The following is a 19,831-nucleotide window of genomic DNA, read 5'->3' on the forward strand; positions in this document are numbered from 1 at the left end:
AAATGCTGGAACTGAATGTTGTAGAACATCAGCCTGGGGCTGAGAAAATCTTAAGTTCAAGCCCCTGAAACAGCACATATACATACAAAAAGACCCAAAGATAATTATCTAGAGATAAAATGAATCTGATATGAAAAGTGTACTGAATGAAAATATCAGCCAAAAACCCAGAAGAATTAAGATACTTAATTATTAATTGAAATCTTAAGACACAGAAGTAAAATCTATTTTTAACAAATCAAACAAAAATAAGACAGAAATGGAAAAATTGAGTGAGCTATAAAAGTATCAAATAGTCAACATAAATAAAACTGTTCAAAGAGAGAGACAGAAAAAATATGGGATAGAATTGATGAGCTATCAAATTTGAAAAGGACTATAAACCCATGTATTCCACAAATCTCAATCAGAAGAAAATATTAAAATGAATTTATTTATTGTCTATTTTATTTTATTTTATTTTTTGCCAGTCATGGGGCTGAACTCTGGGCCCGGACACTGTCTCTCAGCTCTTCGGCTCAAAGATAGCGCTCTACCACTTCAGCCACAGTGCCACTTCCAGCTTTTTCTGCTTATGTAGTGCTGAGGAATCGAACTCAGGGCCTCATGCATGCAAAGCAAGCACTATCACTGAGCCACCTTCCCAGCCCCTCATTGTCTCTATTTTTATGTATTCAGTTTCACTGGTTTATATACATTCTTATTTACTAGTTTCCTTCTTTTCTGAGACATTCTATCATTTAATATAAGAAGGAGATACCATAACATAGGGACATGGATTAAGTGGTATAGTATCTGCCAGTCAAGTTCAAAAGAAAAAAAAACTAAAATGGAATTTGGAGCTTCTATTTATGTCACCTTGCAGGAAGGAAGATAGGAAGTCTTCATTGTTTGGGGCAGGTTTCCCCATGTTCCCAACAGCAATCCTTGTGCCCACATCTCCATAGTATATTTATTATAATTAAAGGACTGAATGAAGAGAAGATTCCTCCAACTCTCATCTCCCTGAAATGAAGTATTATTTCCTATTTCTATTGAAATCATTCTTTGTATTTTATTATTGTAATTTACTAAGTCTGTACAAGTCAGCCTTACTTGATCCACAAAGACTCAAATGCAAAAAAAGAAAATGTTTCTATTAGACTTTTGGAGTTCTCCATGGAGTAATAAAGATTTTTTTCCATGGTGTTCAAGGTGGGAATAGAAGGATGATTTTTTTGTTCATCCGTGTGGGTTTCTTGATATAGAGTCTAACTATGTAGCTGGCTTCCCAGATGTTGGGATTAGACGTTTTTATCAAGTGCTCTGCTTTTTCCTCCTATCCTCCAACCCATAGTTCTGGAGATTGCATCTAGGGTCTCATATACTAGACAAGTGCTCTACCATTGATCTATGTCTCAAGACAAAACAAAAACCCTTCAGCAACTATGCTATATTTTAAGTAGAATCTTGTCAAATAGCCCCAGTGAGGGACTATGCTAGGCTTACAAAATCATCTTCGTGAAGCTCTGACTTGCAGGAGAGGCACTCTGTTTAAACTGGCACCAGTGCCTCTTACCAATTAGATTTCAGGCTCTTATTTCTCAAATGCCTACATTTTGCATAGTTAATAGCCTCATTCATCTAATAACATTGGCATTCTCAAAACTCTCAATCACATACCCTATTTTCAATAGGAAAGCTTCACTTTAAAAATACAATCTAGTTCTGTACCTATGCTTTCAATGTAAGGAAACAATTTAATACTTTATGCAGAATTAATACTTTGATGCAGAATTACCTTCCTCTTAATTTACATATTTAATTTTACATATTAAATTATGTATATTGTATATGATACGTGAATATATATTAATTACAAGTACTATTTACATAGATCATATATAGTACAAAATAATTTTCATAGCTATTTTGGCATTAAAACTATACATTAAACATTACTGAAGTCCCACAAATCTATTATATATATACTCCTATAATAAACACAAAAGCTTATAAGAATACTTTAATGAACAAACAATATTACATTATTACCTGGGCCAACATTATACCTTTACAATACAAGTAAATTATAGCTATCAAATTACTACAATGTAGTCTACAATGGAACCAAGCCCTTCTTTCTTTTACCAATGTTACTCCATATTCCAAACTTAAACAACATTTTTCATCCCAAGTATTCAATATCCACAGTTTTGTACAGTCTTAACTATGACAGTCTCAATCAAACTCTCATCTTACTTCTTTATCATAAGCATCCATTCTCTTCCCCTGCACTTCTGTTGTAAGGCTACTTATGGAGGAACTTTTTAGAATGCAGTTCTGGGGGGTCTATGGATAGAAGTCAGTGGTACAATGCTTGCCTCATTAGTATGTGCAAGAACCTGAGCTCAGTCCCCAATCAGCAGCTACTTGAATGCTGTCACTCCTACACTTGAAAATATTTGACAGCTTGCCATCACCAATACTGTTTCTGGGGACTTGTTTAATTGTAAAAAGGCATTCAGGATAACTAAAATCAAGTTTTAACCATATTTAATCATCAGAATGAAACTATATTGAAAATTTTTATTCTCTCTACCACTCAAATATTCTGGACTTGAAACTGCTTTGTCTACTAAACAGACCAAAAACAGTATTAACTCTGATAAAGCTAATGGTGCGTAACTTGATAATTAGGCCACATCAAAAGGTGCCACATGATATGATGTACATATCATGTTTTACCTAATTCACATGATAAATACAAGCCTTTAAAACTTTAAACTTAACATGTATCTACTCCACTTCTTGAAGAAATCTGAAAAAAACATTTTACCTAATTGATACCTTTGGCAAATGATGTCACCAATCTCATATTTAAATGTGTAACTCACCTCGCTACTAACTCATCTCATTATAATTTACATATTTTTAAACAACTGTGTCTGGATTAGGCAGTGAATGAATTATGGAGAGAACAATATACAGCACACTTTTAAGCCACAAGAGCCTGACACAGAAGAGACCTTGATTATGTGCTAGAAGAAGCAATGAGTTCAACTCCAGCAGAAAACAAGATTGCCAACTATTTGATGGAGTTGTGGTGTTTCATAAATGCAGTGTAAAGCCTATAAAATTTTTCTGATTCCAGAATAATACATAACACATTACAAAAATGAAATAAAATAGCTCTAGAAGGATTTTACCTCATACTATAATTACTAGGCAAGATAATAAGTTCAGTGTAACAAATCTCCAATGAATATATTCCAGTGTCAATTTAAGGAAGGTATATAAAAACATGCAGTATTCAGAGTCATCAGGATTCAGTTCACACTACAAAACTGAATCATAATTATAAAGAAGTTTGAATTCTATAAACACAAACAACAATACGTATTGTTTTTTCATGCTTCTCATATAAAAAAGTCTTTCTATCTAGTTAGATGAATTCTGTTCAGTCTCTACAAACTAATTAGGGTTTAGACATGAAAGTAAATACAAAACGAACTAGTGATAAAACACTTGCCCAATAAGTATAAGGCCTTACATTCGCCCAACAAAGAAAACCTAATGAGAGTTAAAAATCCCTTCTTAGAACTGGCAGCTTCCTGGTGGAAAATATTAACTTGTTTTGACTTGAGAAACTGATTCCAAACTTTTCCAAATTATTTACTGGATACTCACATTATGAGATTTTTAAAATTAAATTTTGAGCCCACTAGATACTTGTACAGGGATAATTCTTCAGAAAGTACCACAGTCAAGGGACATATTTCATGTGTGCTGAGGTTCATGGATTACCTTTGTAGGAAATATTGTATCCACCTTAGTGTGATTGTTTAAGGGCCTATGTTAATACCCACGTATGTTTTAAATGTCAGCATTTAAACTGGGACACAAAGAGGGAAGGGGTGACATTGTCCAAAAAGAAATGTACTCTTTACCTGACTTATGTAACTGTAACCCCTCTGTACATCATCTTTATAATAACAATAATTTCTTTTCTAAAGTCAGCATTTAAGACAGAATCTGAAAGGACCACATTAAAAAAAAAAACAACAATCATAACTACTTACAGCCAGCAAGCAGGAACTGGTAATACTGTACTGCATCTGCAGCAAGGAGCAGGGGATGGTTTGCATTGAATGGTGGTTGTAATTCATTCCACTGAGGCGTTCTAAGGAAACAACAGAATATTAATATTTAAGCTTAATATGTTTGATGTAAATCACTAAGACTGTCATAGACGATGATATAAACTCACAATATTTTTAATCATTGAAATGAACATACAATCATTATAATGAATGTGCTAAAATCTGAAACTCAAGGCCATATATTTAAGAATAAAAAGGTAGCAACATGTCAAATAAGTAATAGGAGCCAATATTCACTTATCTGCAATATGCTATGCAATAGGATAATTAAGACATTCCGAAGACAAAATAGATAAAAAGCAGAGAACTTAAATACCACAGCTATAGGTCTAATTTTATGTAATTTTGGAATGTCATTAGAGATCTCTGGTCTTAGAATATGTGTACATTTTAACATGAAATGAAACAAGCATAAGTGGTTTAAAAAAAAAGCTGTGTAAATAGATTACTTGTTATAGATCTAATTAGAATTTGATTTTCAAAATAAACCACTATTTCAATGATGATACTGCAGTAACTTTAATTAGATCTGTCCAATTTTATAAACAAGTTTGATAAATCAGATATTGATCAGATCAATCCAGCATACTAAAGGAGGAGTAAAGAATGCTGGAGCCTCCAAAAATCAATATAAGAATATTTTAAAATGTCAAAGAGTAGTCATTTTCATATCTATTTTGGTCTGTTTCCTTCCATACATATCAGTACAGAATTTTTTTCCTTCTCATGGATAATCCACTACATTAAGAAGGTTTTATTCTGCATTCCAGTTTTTGTTCTTTGTGCTATCTTACTTTCTTATCCTTATGTACTTCTTGAGGTTAGTTCTAATTCTTAATAAACATTTATATAGCGCCAAACTATTGAATCAATTTAAAGGAAACCATAAAATCTGAAATAGTTCCTATTTCCCTAAACAGCTATCTCAGTACTACTCCTTGTTTTCAATAAGCATGAAACTACAAACAGGAGAAGTACAAGTCTAAGAAAAGGTAACACAAAGAAGCAAGGAGCAGGAGCTCAAATGGAGGTATCTCAAATATATATCTAAGACAATTAAACATGTATGTTGGCACAAAAATTCATACTTGAATGTTCACAGCAATATTTCAGTGATAGTTAAAATGTGCAAATGTCTACTTGCTAGCAAATGCAAAACAAAATGTGGCATATCCAGATAATAGAAAATAATATAGGTGAAAATAGGAATGAGGTTCTCGTATATTGCCACAACATAATGGTCCTTGACAATGTACTAAATGGAAGAAGCCAGATACAAAAGATAGCATGTTATATGATTCCACTATTGCTAAAAGAACAGAGTAGGAAATTCCATACACACATAAAATGAATGAATACTTGACTTGGGCCAAAGGGTTAGGGGAGAAATGGAAATTTCAGAGTTTGTTTATCTGGAAGTGAAAGCTGTAGTGTTGGGAACACAGCCTACTATCAATGTCTGAAAGTGTATGGTAGGTAAATAAGTTAAACAAAAATGTAATGGACTATAGATTTGCTAGATAAGAAGCCAGACCAAAAAAAATTTAAGTGAATATAATAAAATTCCATTTCCATGGAATTCTAGTGACAAAAAGAGGAAAAAATTTTAGATGAGATGGGGGAGAGGAGAAATTGGAAGGTGGGGAAGAAAGGGATGGTAGTGGAAAAACAAAGGAAGGGGTAACAATGCTCAATAGGAAATGTACTCATTATTCATGTAACTAACTTCTTTGTAAAGTATCTTTACAATAAAAAAATTAAAATTTTAGATGAGAATAAACTTACATTTGTGATGGAATACATTTACTCTATTAACTGTGATTATTTCACAGTATAGCACATTTGTAATCTTTCATACCTCAAAAAGGAAGAAAGACAAAAAGAAGGAACTACCTAACCAGCGTCCAGCTGGCTCGAGGTGATGTCATCATCTCCAGTGGGGTGTCATCACTTATCTTAGGAGCAGTACTGAGGGGCCGGGGCTCCATCATGTGTTCCACTAAGGTGCCATAGCAACTGATAATGTACAGAGATTCAACTACAACTTGCTTTGACTGATCTGCAAATGGAGAAACAGAAACTAAATTGTGAGTAAGGAAAAGAATGACTGTTACACATTATTGACCTTGTCGATCTGCTCCAGAGCTTACTAAGAAAAAGTGAAAAAGTTTCTAAAGTTTACCTGAACACCATACAGAAATTTCTTTTGGCAAATTTGATAGTTATTGATATATACCTGTTAAACTGACGACAGACATAACTCATAATTCCCCAGAAACCGTACTTGTTTACAGTATCTAAGGTTTTGCCTCCTCTGTTTTGGCTTTGCTGGTTATAAAGGTTTGGATTGGATAGGGCTCACTGGATCTGGATCACTGGATTCAAATCATGAGATGAATTATAAGGATTCATGGAGCAGGATCATAGTACCAGGAACATAGGAGTGGATTTCTGCCCCCAATCAAATCACATTCATGTGGATTTTTTTTTGTTTAATGTAATTGGCTATTCCAAAGAGTTTTTTTTCCTATTTTTGATGATTAGAGCCCCAAAAATATATGATGGACTTGTGTTTTGCATTTTTTGGTAAAAGGAGCAAAGCGAGGACCTGGAGATAATTTGCTGGAGAAAACTCCTTAGAAGAATTCAGTACAAGTAGATGGTAAATATTTAAAGGAAAGGAGGGTTTGTTTAAAATAGCAAATCAGTAACTCATTTTAAATTTAAAGAAAACAAATTGGGGTTGAAGAATGAATAGGTTTCCAATTGGCTATTACCCTTTTTCTTTGTAAATATTTTTTTAAAAAGAAAAAAACTTTGTCTATAGTACATGCTCTTTTTGAAGGCTGCCAATGAATGTAAAAAAATCTCCATGATAGCAAATATTCTAAAATTCTATAATTGAAGACTAATATAACTATGATAAACAGTCCAATATGCTAAATACCTATTTTGTCTACTACATAAATAATCCCACATTTTGAAAAATGACAGATCTCAAGTAAGAAAGGGAAGTATTCACTGAAAAGCTATACTCTATACACTAAGATTTAGTTATAATGGATGTGTCATTTTTCACAAAAGGTTAATTATATGTCCAAATAAGTATACTGAACCTTGCACTTTTGCTGAAAAAACTCAAATTTCTAGATCAAAACAAAACAACAAGGACAAAAAAAAAGAAATACCATGATGTCAATATATGTCCATCAATTGAAGTAAATGCCCCATTCTGGTGGGGGATCCTGATATTGGAGGAAAATATCCAAGAAAAAAAATATAATGTAGTTCTCTATACAGTTTTCTCAATTTTCCTATGAACAGAAACTCTTAGAAAAAATAATGTCTATCCCCACCAAATCCCTACTTCATTTTTCTCAGTGGGATCCTGGGTTCCATAAGCTAAATGAATGTCAACCACACTTTGAGAAGTCAGGGTCTGAATATGGATCTAATCAAATGACTTTATAAGAAATACACATGTACTCATGCCAAAACAGGTTTAGGGCTCAATTTCAAGTTTTACAGTAAGCCAAGGAGCATTTAAAAAAAAAAAAATCACTCATGAATGCTGAGTAGGTCATCTTATCTCTGTGTCAGACGAATCAATTACAGATGATTTGAGAAAATGACTAATGATCAGCCAGTGGGTCACAAAGGAGGAGCAAGTGAAAAGGGTAATTAGGACAGAAGAGAGAAGCATTTGAAATCGAGCTTCACAGGAGGTTTTAACTAGTCACAAAAAGTTGGGTTGATAGCATCACTAAACCAAAGGAGGTAACAAAAAAATAAAGATGGGATAAGGAAATAGAAGGCTTGCATACTTTACAGTATCCTCTCCACTTAGGTAAGGAACCCCCTGTGCTGAGATCCTATTACTAAGGAAAGGGTCACTGAAAGGCAGTAACAAGGCACAGAACAATGTCTGACTGCCAGGATTAGCATAAAGGAGAGCCATATTGCCAAGAATAATACAGACTGTGGGACTCACTAAAAGGAGCACCATTGTTTGTGACCTAATTTAGCAACAAAAAATAATAAAGAAAGCTGGGTGCCAGTGGCTCACACCTGTAATCCTAGCTACTCAGGAGACTGAGATCTGAGGATCAAGGATCAAAGCCAGCCTGAGGCAGGAAAATCCTTGAGACTCCTATCTCCAATAAACCACTCAGAAAACTGAAAGTTGTGCTGTGGCTCAAGTGCACTGAAGAGCTGAGGGACAGCACCCAAAGCCTAGGTGCTGTGCCTGAGCCTTTTTGGTAGCCACACCTTCACTTCTGGGATATGTTTTGTTTTTGTTTTTGTTTGGGGGGAGGGAGAGTGAGGAGCTGGTGGTTAACTGAAGATAAGAATTTCAGACTGGGCTGGGAAGGTAGCTCAGTGGTAGAGTACTTGCCTTGCATGTATGAGGCCCTAGGTTCAATTCCTCAGCACCATATAAGCAGAAAAGCTCAGAAGTGGTGCTGTGCTGTGGCACAAGTGGTAGAGTGCTAGCCTTAAGCTGAAGAGCTGAGAAATAGCACCCAGGCCCAGAGTTCAGGCCCCACGAGAGAGAGAGAGAGAGAGAGAGAGAGAGAGAGAGAGAGAGAGAGAGAGAGAGAATTAGAGAGAGAGAGAGAGAGAATTAGAGAGAGAGAATTAGAGAGAGAGAGAGAGAGAGAGAGAGAGAGAGAGAGAGAGAGAGAGAGAGAGAGAGAGAGAGAGAGAGAGAGAGAGAGAGAGAGAGAATTTCAGACTGTTCTGCTCAGGAAAGTTTTTGCACCCCAGTCCACAGGTCTCAGCCTCCTGAGTGGCATGAGCCACTAGCAACTGTTCAGGTTGAGTTTTTTGGGTTATTTTTTAAAATATTCTGCAATCCTCATGTTCTAAAAAAAATGGCATGGGTTCAAGTGGTTGAGAACCTATCTAGCAAGTATAAAGATCTGAGTAAAACAGCAGTTATTCCAAAAGGAAAAAAAAAATTTAAGGTAGAATAGTTGCAGATAATCAAGATTCAGCATTAGAAAAAGGATTTCAAACTCTGTCATCATCACATACTAAAATAGGGATGTGTGACTGGGAATGTGGCTTAGTGGTAGAGTACTTGAGTTCAATTCCTCAGTACCACATAAACAGAAAAAGCTGGAAGTAATGCTGTGGCTCAAGTGGTAGAGTGCTAGCATCTCAAATGGTAAGAAAGGGGATCAGGGACAGAGACCAGGCCCTGAGTTCAAGCCCTAGGACTGGGAAAGTAAATAAATATAATAGGGATTTTATGCTAAACTTGTTTAAAGAGGGAAAATTTCCATGGCCATGCATTTCCATGAGTCATTGGCAAAAAGCAAATTAGCTTATAAAAACATAAAAGTTATGGAATGGATACAGAATTGAAATAACCTGTAGACTGTCAACAAGAAAATAATACAAGCCAGGTGCTACAAAGGAGGAGGCTGAGATCTGAGGATTGTGGTTCAAATCCAGCCCAGGCAGGAACGTCTGTGAGACTCTTATCTCCAATTAACCACCAGAGAACTGGAAGTGGTGCTGTGGCTCAAGTGGTAGAGAGCTAGCCTTGAGCTAAAGAGCTGAGAGACAGCACCCAGGCCCAGATTTCAAGCCACAGGAACCGCCCCCCTCCCCTCCCCACACACAAATGTAACTCATTGGGGAGTCATTTCACACTTATAAGAAAGAACTGTTTTATTTCTTGACTATTCTTCAGAAGTTGAGAACCATGCTAATGGAATGGGAAAAGTTGAAATACCTTTCTTATAATAAATGTTAAAACATTTTGCCACACAATTATTCTAGAAAAATTCCTATAAATTTTCTTTAACAAGCAAAGTTAAAGTTATAGTTGGAAAGTTTCAGCTTCAGGAAAGAATACATACCTTTTTCTCTTTTCAGACCAGCATTATTTGCAAACCATGACCTGGATGTCCCAAAGATAGCAGCCACACAAAATTCTCCGCCCATCGATTTGCTGGGTGAAATTTGTGGAGGTGGTTTAACTTTGCTTAAAAAAAAAAAAGTAAATTAAAAAATGACCATGACAAAGTGGCAGGTCTAGAGCATAAAAGATTTTCCTTCAGATCCCACCCTAAGGGTTCAAATGCTACAAAAATAACATGCATTTCTCCTGAAGTAGTAACTTGTGATGTGACAACTATGATCTGGAGCAAAATTTAAGCTACTTCAAGGTTAGAGAGCCTTGTCAAGAGAACAATCAACATAGACAAATTTTTTAGCCAGGGAGCAGTGGTACATGTCTTGTAGTCCCAGCTAGTTGGGAGGCTGAGGCAGGAGGACCATTTATGCCAGGATCTGCCTGGGCAACGTATTAAGAACAAAATACAAAATACTTTCAAGTATGAGCAAGGAAAATCCAAGTTATTTCTTTTCAGATAGATAATATTCTATGGAGATTTTAGAACAACATAAAGCATAAAAACCTCTCCATAATAAAAATGATTAGCATTTCATTGTTACATGTAAGATCTAAGATTAACAATAATATAGATAATGGAGACAATATGTATGAAAATGAGATGACGAAGAATGGAAACTTGAAATCTCTGACCTAGAATGTGATCCATTGCAGCTTTACTCACTGACCTTCCCTTCAAATCTGTTCTTTTTCTTTATAGATTTATGAGAGTAACCTATGATTGCTCAGCTTCTCAGATTTGTTCTTTTTTTCCCCAATGTCTGAAGAAACATTTAGAAAAACACTTAACATCCTAAAAATTTCATACCCTCACTTTCTAATATCCATGCCTCATTTTGTTTCAGATCCTGTGTTCTTACTCTTTTTGACTTGTCAAATATTCCCCAAAGTTCATTGACAACTTAGCCAACTGCCTTAGAAAAATTATCTTCTCTAATTTATAGGCTAGAAAACAATCTCAAAGCCTTTAAAGGATAAGATGAACAATGGAACTTTGGTCTTCCAACACCTTAAGTTAGCTCCTATTGGAAAATGTATTGCTATGTTCCTTTGCTCATTTTCCTTTATCCTATAATCTTTTTATATCCTGTACTGAGATTTTAAACTGAGGGTTTCATACCTGGTACGCAAGTGCTGGATCATTTGGACTAACCCCTCAGCCATATTTACTGTTTGTTTGGGTTTTTTTTTTTCTGATATAGATCAAAGGTTTTGGTTAAGGCCAACCTTAGATTATAATTCCGCTCTCTATGCCTCTTTTTTTTTTTTTTTTTTGTCTTTTCTTTTTTGGTACTGGGGATCAAACCCAGAACGTTACACTTGCTAGGCAAGCACTTTGCCACTGAGCTACATCCCAGCCCTCTCTATGCCTCTTGCATAGTTGACAAGTGTACATCGCCACAATGGACTTGTTTGTTCAGCAGGGATCTTGCCAACTTTTATAGCCCCAGCTGGCTTTGAACTGTGATCCTCCAGATTTCTACTCAAGCAGCCTGGATTGTGGAAGTATAACACAACTGCCCCTATCCGATTATCCTTTAAAACAGAAACTGAATATCAATCCTAAATCTGTGTCACTTTTGGCCAACTTATCTTACCACTCAGAGTTCAAATTACTAATATGTAAAATACAACTATTAATGCCTACCATACACAGTAAAAGGCTTTATTTATTCCCAAAGTCTGGTCCTTGGCTGATAGTACCACCTGGGAAATCCTGAGACTTAAAGGGAAATACTCATCAGACCCAAGATTTTATAAATCAATATTTCTAGGGGTTGGGAAAAAGTAATTGTAAATTTTTAAACAAAGCACACTAGTAAACTCTTCAGTATGCTCAAGTTTGAAGAACAGTGCACTAGAAAAAGCAAGTAACACTCCCATACTGTTTTCCCATATCACAGCTCTGCACAAATGCTCTGTCCTTAATTTCAAATAAAAAAGAAAAATCAAATTGCTTTAGCAATCTCTATTCCTCAGTTCTTACAACACTTGAATTATGGTTTCAGATATCTTACATCCCTGAGCTTCTGTAATGACATCTTTCCTCTAAGAAATGTAAAATGTCTGGACCCCATATTACTATCATTGTTCTCATTATTCTGCTTTGAACCAGGGCATGTATGAGAATGATCACTGCTACGGGAAAAAACAATTTCAATTACTGTTTGCTGACCATTTCACATCTCCAAACCAATCACATACACGTCTAAAATAATAACAAACTACACTTCATTTGAGAAGGAAAAAAAGATTATGAAACTAACCCTACAGTTCCTTTCTTCACATTTTCATCTGCCACAACCACAATACTCCAGAAAAGAAGCTTCCCTATTTACCTTGCACCTAAACAAACCCATCTCCCCTGTAACTTGAATCACAGACATCAGAAGAGTTCTTTCTGCTTATGACATACATTTTCCTCAGAATAATTCCTTCTATCACTGAGCAAATAAACTCCAGTAACTATCATTTGTAAAGTGTCATTGTTTACTACACTACAATGAACCAATAAGCTTCACAAGGAGAAACCCAAATTTTCAAAGTATTGAGGGAGATTGTTGTATTTTAAATTCTGCAATAAAAATTGAGAATGCCATTTCTTTTTTTTTTAATAATGTCATCTTTATTTTGTATATTTTTAAATTTTTTTTCTTTTGGCTTATGTGGTGCTAAGGAATTGAACCCAGGGCCTCAGGCATGCAAGGCAAGCGCAAGACCACTGAGCCACCTTCCCAGCCTCGAGAATGCCATTTCTTAAGAGCAAATACAGCAAATAGGGTTCCTCAAATGTATACACTAAAACAGACTTGATCCTGGATCAGATAGCTATTTTTCTAACATAATCATAAAAAGTAAAAAAAAAAAAAAAGTCATGGAACATTAATTTAGTCTTTGGATCTACAAAATCATATTCTATATAAGTTTAATAGCTTAATCTAATAAGCCTTGTCAAAACAAAAAATTCTTATAATTGTATATCTTTTTTTACTTAAAAACACAGAAGTAAAAATTATCAACATGGTGTCATAGTTAACAAATTCATCTACTATGAAAAATAAGTATTTATGGGTATACTTTATATTTTATATATATGTATGTGTATATGTGTTATATACGTATATATTTATATGTATGTATATATGCAAATACACACATATGTAATGATTTTATATTTTATCATTTCTTCTTTATCCTTGGATAGAGCCTTAATAAACATTATTACTAAAAATTCAAGTCTAATAAAGAACCAAAGCCAGGCGCCAGTGGCTCACGCCCTGTAATCCTAGCTACTCAGGAGGCTGAGATCTGAGGTTCAAAGCCAGCCCAGGCAGGAAAGTTCGTGAGACTCTTCCAGAAGTGGTGCTGTGGCTCAAGCGGTAGAGCACTCGCCTTGAGCTGAAGAGCACAAGGACAGCGCCCAAGCCCAGACCAAAAAAAAAAAAAAAAAAAAGAACCAAGAGTTTTCATTCCTAAAAATAACTTGCTATAAAACAGTGATATAAATTGGGGATACTGGGTAAATATATTCCATCCCCAATAGCAGCACTTACATTAAGTTATTTCTATCAGTAGTCTATATCTAGAGTAATTTTAGTATTTAAGAAAAATAGGAATATAAAAACATGTACATTATATGGAAAAATCATGCAGAGGAATAAGAGGAAAAATAATGAGTGAAAATAACATCATTAATAAAATATTTTCTAAATGATATACCCAAAGTGAGAATTGTGATGAACACATTTTCCTAAGTTTTATAAAGACTGTCCAGAAACTCTTCAAGCATCCTAGAAACACAATAATTTTTCCTCTAACTTGTGTCAGGCAAGAGACTAATTAACTTTTCCACAATGAATATTCCCAGAATATTTCTATCAAAAATAACATTTTGTTGACAGACCTTTTTTCTTGTTATTCTCTCAAGACCTCTCCTCTCAAAGGGTCTTAACAAATCCCATTCCAGAACATGTTTAAGGTTAGAAAGAATTTCTGTGGGTGTTTACAGGGCTTCTCTTTATTCATTTATGTAATTGATAAATCAGTGATATATAAAAATAGCATTTCTTTCTTTCTTTCTTTTTTGGTCAGTTGTGGGCCTGAACTCTAGGCCTGGGTGCTGTCCCTCAGCTCTTCAGTTCAAGGCTAATGTTCTTCCACTTGAACCACAGCGCCACTTCTGGCTTTTTCTGCTTATATGGTACTGAGAAATCGAACCCAGGGCCTCATGCGTGCAAGGCAAGCACTCTACCACTGAGCCACCTTCCCAGCCCCCCTGCCCCTGCAAAAAAAATAACATTTCAATGCACATTGGTGAGCAGGAGTTTTAACTAGAGTATGTGAATTCATGCATTGCTGAAAATGGTCACACAGGAGAACAACATGTACTAGAGTCCTGATGGACTATCTTTTACTTAATACTACCTTTAGTGTTTCATGAATAAAACCATGTTTTAAAACATTTTTCTTAGCTGGGTGCCAGTGACTCAAATGTGAAATCCTAGCTATGCAGAAGGCTGAGATCTGAGGCTCACAGTTCTAAGGAAGCCTAGGCAAGAAAGTCCATAAGACTTAATCTCCAATTAATTAATCTCCAGTTAATCATTTTAAAAAGCAGTGGTAGAACACTAGCCTTGAGCAAGGAAGCTCATGGATAAGCACCTAGGTCCTGAGTTCAAGCTCCAGAACTCCTAGCAAAACTAAACCAAAAAGAGCGAGCAAAACAACAGTGAAATAAATCCAAGATTCATCCTATAAATAAAAATGACTATCAATTATAACACAAATGAAGACACTCAAGAGAAAGACAAACATTCAAACAAAAACAAAGTATTAATTAGATTGAAAAAAAAAACTGTTTAACTCAGTCAATTCTTCTGAGAATAGGCTTAACTGGAACTACAGAACATGCATCACATTACTACCAACACAAGTGTAGGGAAATTAACATGGATAGGATATCAAATATATTAGAGGCGACTGAAGTCACCCATCTTTTTCCCATTGGGTTACTGTGTTAATTCATCCAGTCAGATTAGCATACTGAATTTCTCTAAGCTGCTTTTTATCCACACTCAACAAGACAAAAGAAGAAGAGGAGGAGGAGGAGGAGGAGGAGGAAGAAAACAACAACACTGTCCAGGTATCAGCCTAAAAATGTATAGGTAAATTTACTATGCACTGCGAATGGGATGCGTGGTGAGACAGGAGTGGCGTGATGTGCAGCAAGGTGTTCCAGTACTCAGAACACAGAGGAGACAGCAGCACCAGGTCATTCCTTTATGAAGACATTAAGTGAGGACTAAATATTTGAGTTTAAATTAAAACAAAACACTAAAAAATTTAAGTTGTATAATGACTTTCTTAAAGGCCCAGTAGTTTTATGTCAACTACCTCAAACAAAATCTAAGTTTTATTTGACCATTACATATGTCCTCTATATACACAGTAGCTTTTAAAACTGAAATTATAATGTCTTTAAAAATTCTAAGATCAATTTATAGAAACCACTTATATCAAGGTTCTTTGGGGAGTGCTAATTAAAACAATAAATATAACTTGATATGTATAAATTTAGAATGTTTTAAATTATCCTTAAACAATACAAAGATAATTTATGAGTAAGAAATATATTATCATATGCACTGCCTTTGTCCATTTGCCATAAATATTAGAGATTTTTAAAGATATTTCTTGAATATTTAAAAATATTTCTTGAATATTAAAAAATACAGTAGCTTAAACAATATTACAAGTTTAATACTCATGTTAATATATACCCTAAATAAAATGGAGGGTAAAAAATGGTAGGAAAATATAAACTAACTAAAATGATTGGCAGGATGGTTGAAGTTTATGTCCCAACAAGCCTATTTCAAAGGGAAAAGCACTAAAGGACTCATCTGGAACTTAGGAATGTAAAGACCTAAACCCCTTGAGTGAAGAATAAAGAATAACTCGGAATTGTGACATATAAGAGCAAAATCTTAACTAAGCACAAATGCTGCAAGTTGAATATAATAAAATCTGCAAATCTACACTGTAAAAGAACCTGCAGAACTTCATTTTCATCCAAAATGTGTACATTAAAACTGGAGGAACTGAAACATATTTATCATCATGTTTAATCTTAGAATAGTAAATTAAAAATTCTCAAACTGAATGTTAAACATCATTGAAAAATATAAAAACTATTTAAACAAAGAAGCTCTTATAAACAACATTGAAGAAGTTGTCAAATATATATTCATTTTGCTGCCTTAATTTGAAGTTTCATTAAGATCTTAATGGAAAAAACATGCAACCCCTGGTAAAATAATGTATTTTAAAGGAGAACCTTTTAGTCTAGTGTAAGTGACTAAAAACGAGTTTCTTGTGAGCTAACGATGGGCATCAAACAAACCACAAAGCCGTCTTCTAAAAGACAGGCAATGATTTAAAAGTCTACTATATTTCATAGATCCCTTTCTTTAATCTGGCTCTTTTAATCTTGTTTCAACCTCAAATCATTTCTGGTTGACAAGTGCTTTTGCTTAAATGTGAGGAGCACATAAGCTGTGGGAATGGACTTTCTTACTTAACATACAACATTTGTTACTGCATCTTTAGTTCTATGTGAAAACTTCAATCTTTATTAACATACTAAAACTCTTTTCTTTGTACTTAGAATACGGAATTTATCATGAGATGAGATTTATTTCTAAGTTTAGCATGCAAAGGAATTTCATCGTGTTGAAATGTGACACTTAAAATTCTCTGTTAACTACAAGCTCATGAATTAAAATCTGTGTATATTGTTTATTTACAAAAGATATCTGAAATGGAGAGAACACGGGAAGGGGTGAGATTGTCCAAGAGAAATGAAATCTTCACTTGACTTACTCTAAATATAACCCCTCTGAACAACACCTTTAAAATAACAATAAATACATTTTTAAAAATTAAAAAAATATGGATAAAAAAATAAAGGTTGAAGGGCTGGGACTTGGATCAGTGGTAGAGAGCTTATAAAATATGCTCAAAGACATGCGTTCAATCTCAGCACTACAAACAAAGAATAAAAATCAACCTTAAGAGGATTTATATTTATGTGTACCCATAATTTGTTAAAAACAGTTTGGGGAATTCTGTCCCAATTATGATGCTAAATGCTGCAAGCATGTTCATCATAGTGATGCCTATACATGGATTACCAACTTGTGATATATGAATACTGACTGTAGTCTATGTCAAATTATACCCAACTTTAAACTAGCTAAGCTTGATTCTGGGGAAAATCTTGTTTCTAATATACTAGGAAACAATGTAGTAATTGTGAAAATTGTGAAAATTACAAAGCCTAATTTAAGTATGCTAATTTAATAAATATACCTTATTCTTCTCAAAACATCCTTGTGGCTCGCATGTTCTTAAAAGCTAAGAAGTATCTTTTCAAACTGAAGAGGCAAGGGAAGAGACAACAGTAGTGGCTAACATTTAATGAGTGGGTGGGTAATATCTTAGGCACTGTTATTATATTCTGATATGTGTATGCCATCAGCATATGCTAGGCAATTTAATTATTTAACAATGAATCAATAAGGAAGGTGTTACAACAACTTTCATTTCATAGATAAGGAAAATAAGAAATCGATTTTCACATACTTTCCAGTTAATTACTGTACAAGTGGAGTAGTTTCTGATGCTAGATATTTTATATCAATTTTTTCTTTTTCCCTTTCTTCCTCCTTCTCCTCATCTCAATTCACTTCTTTTCTTCTAATTTTAAAATATAGGCTTTTACTGGCCTCTGTAGCCCATGCTGACTTTGAACTTGCCTCAGCTTCCCAAGTGCTGCGATTGTAAGTATGTACAGCCTTGCCTATTTATTATAGATCAGTATTTACATCTAATTCTAATTTACAGCTTCAGTATACTATATTTCATTTCTATATTCATCATGCCTAAAACTGATAAAGCTATCATCTATGCAATGTTATAAAAGAATTTACTAAATACATTAAGATGAATAGGTATTAATAATTCAAAATAGTAAATAGCTAGCAATTTAATGGGAAATACATTCTGCTATTACATACCTTCTCTTCTTTAATATGTAATCTATTTAAAATAGAACTTGAAAGTATAATAAAAGTGTATTGGGCATTTTTAGTGTATCTTAAAGATATTGATATTTCAAAATAATTCATATTGTAAGCATGATATATAAGAAACATATACTGTAAAATCCAAAGCTCTAAATTTGGGGATTAGACATATAATAAAGATACCTTCTACTTTATATATATAAACATATATATACATATTTTTAAAAATTCTTCAAATAAGGTAAAAGCAAGAAAACTACATCTTCATGTTTATATCAACATTCATGTCTTATCTACAAATTAGCCAACAATTTGGTGCATCTGTGATCAGGTCATGCAACTGAAAACAAAAGTATGAACAGAGTCACTTGTTGAGAGGACAGCAAATAAATTAGGCATGCGGGATTGAACTGGAACTCACCATGGAGCTTTTATGGAAAAACAGCCCGCTCCAAAGAGATAAGGCCTTTGTGGAAAAGGGGGGAAAATGCACAAAAAAATTAGAGGAAAACTCACTTAACATTGACAAATACATGTATAACACACTGTTATAGATGTTGGATTAGAATAACTAAAAATCATAAATCATTTGCAATTTTTCTTTGCATACTGTGTGATATAACCTATAAACAGGATGCTGTAGAGTAACAAGGTCCTTAATTTTTATAGTTAGGGATTTGAAATGGTTATATTTTCCCCCTTTTCTGGAGCACCCCTGTAGCATTTCTGAAAACAAAATATCTGCTGCTGAAGCCAAGTACAAATTAAATAGAATAATCTGATGGAAAAGGGCAACCAATGTATGGTTGTGTGAAACAAAATATTCAAAATTAGCCAAAGATGACTGGGTACAAAATTTGACATGACAATGTTTGCTGTTCACTGATTGCAGTCTCACAGCCATGCAAATGAAAGCACATATTTTGCAAGCTGTTTATTTGAACTGCATATTGTTGGCAGTTCAAAAGAACAAATATTAAGTGCAATAATTTTGTGCTTCTTTATAGTGAAAACAGAGGATAACCTGCTCTACCTAGCCTGTACTGGCCTGGCTGGAATACAACAAGCTAAAGTCACAACTGTATGTCTAACAGAACTGGGGATGCAAAATCAGACTTCAATAGAACACATATTTCAACATCAAATTCCATTCCTGGTATTTAAGACATCCTACATAAAAAGAAGACTCAGTGATTTAATTATATATAAAATGAAATTTTACTGTGGTGACATTGAGAAGACAATGAATGCAGCAAAATATGCATCAGTTAAAATTAGTTATTTCTTTCTTCAAATTTGTTACTTGTAACTTTAAGGCGAAAGATCCCTGCTAATTAGAAGTCATTTCCCAGTAAATTCAGTACCTCTGACTTGAAAAATAGTTGAACTGGGAAAAATGTTTCTAGAACACTTGGTGTAAATCTGAGGCTTGAAGCACACTAGATACAAAGAAGGAATAGAGTCACACAAGAATAATTAGAGGAGAGCAAGATAAAAGAAACAGATACAGGGGAAAAATAATTTTTTAACTTTTATTATCAAGGCAAAGAAAGGAAAGCTCTCTCACAATGTTAAAAAACACAACCAGGAATATGTCATCCCTCACATCAAAGCTGTGAGTAATTGTCTTTAAACAAAAAAATGCCCATCATCAAGAGAAAAAAGATTTTAAGAGC

The 19,831-nt window shown here is 34.3% G+C and overlaps 1 protein-coding gene and 1 long non-coding RNA gene across 14 annotated transcripts in view; one reads left to right on the forward strand and one right to left on the reverse strand.

The window, feature by feature from the left end:
* Bcas3 (BCAS3 microtubule associated cell migration factor) overlaps window positions 1-19,831 on the reverse strand; it is a 525,475-nt gene that overhangs the window by 313,078 nt on the left and 192,566 nt on the right. For 10 of the 13 annotated variants that reach the window (XM_070027089.1, XM_070027084.1, XM_070027082.1 and 7 more), the window contains 3 exons: window positions 10,013-10,137; window positions 6,036-6,201; window positions 4,062-4,162 (listed from right to left, as the gene is read on the reverse strand). In XM_070027089.1, the coding sequence (XP_069883190.1) occupies window positions 4,062-4,162; window positions 6,036-6,201; window positions 10,013-10,137 (392 nt within the window). Of the gene's footprint in view, window positions 1-4,061; window positions 4,163-6,035; window positions 6,202-10,012; window positions 10,138-18,576; window positions 18,622-19,831 lie in introns of all 13 variants that reach the window. The other 3 variants (XM_070027086.1, XM_070027081.1, XM_070027088.1) reach the window with 1 other exon arrangement.
* Window positions 6,170-19,371, forward strand: LOC138830620 (uncharacterized). Its single transcript, XR_011373043.1, has 3 exons — window positions 6,170-6,229; window positions 17,844-17,909; window positions 19,163-19,371. It is a non-coding gene; the product is annotated as an uncharacterized lncRNA (long non-coding RNA).

This window comes from Dipodomys merriami, unplaced genomic scaffold, assembly GCF_024711535.1.
Source record: "Dipodomys merriami isolate MVZ:Mamm:240054 unplaced genomic scaffold, mDipMer1.0.p SCAF_19, whole genome shotgun sequence".
In the NCBI taxonomy this organism is placed as follows: Eukaryota; Metazoa; Chordata; class Mammalia; order Rodentia; family Heteromyidae; genus Dipodomys; species Dipodomys merriami.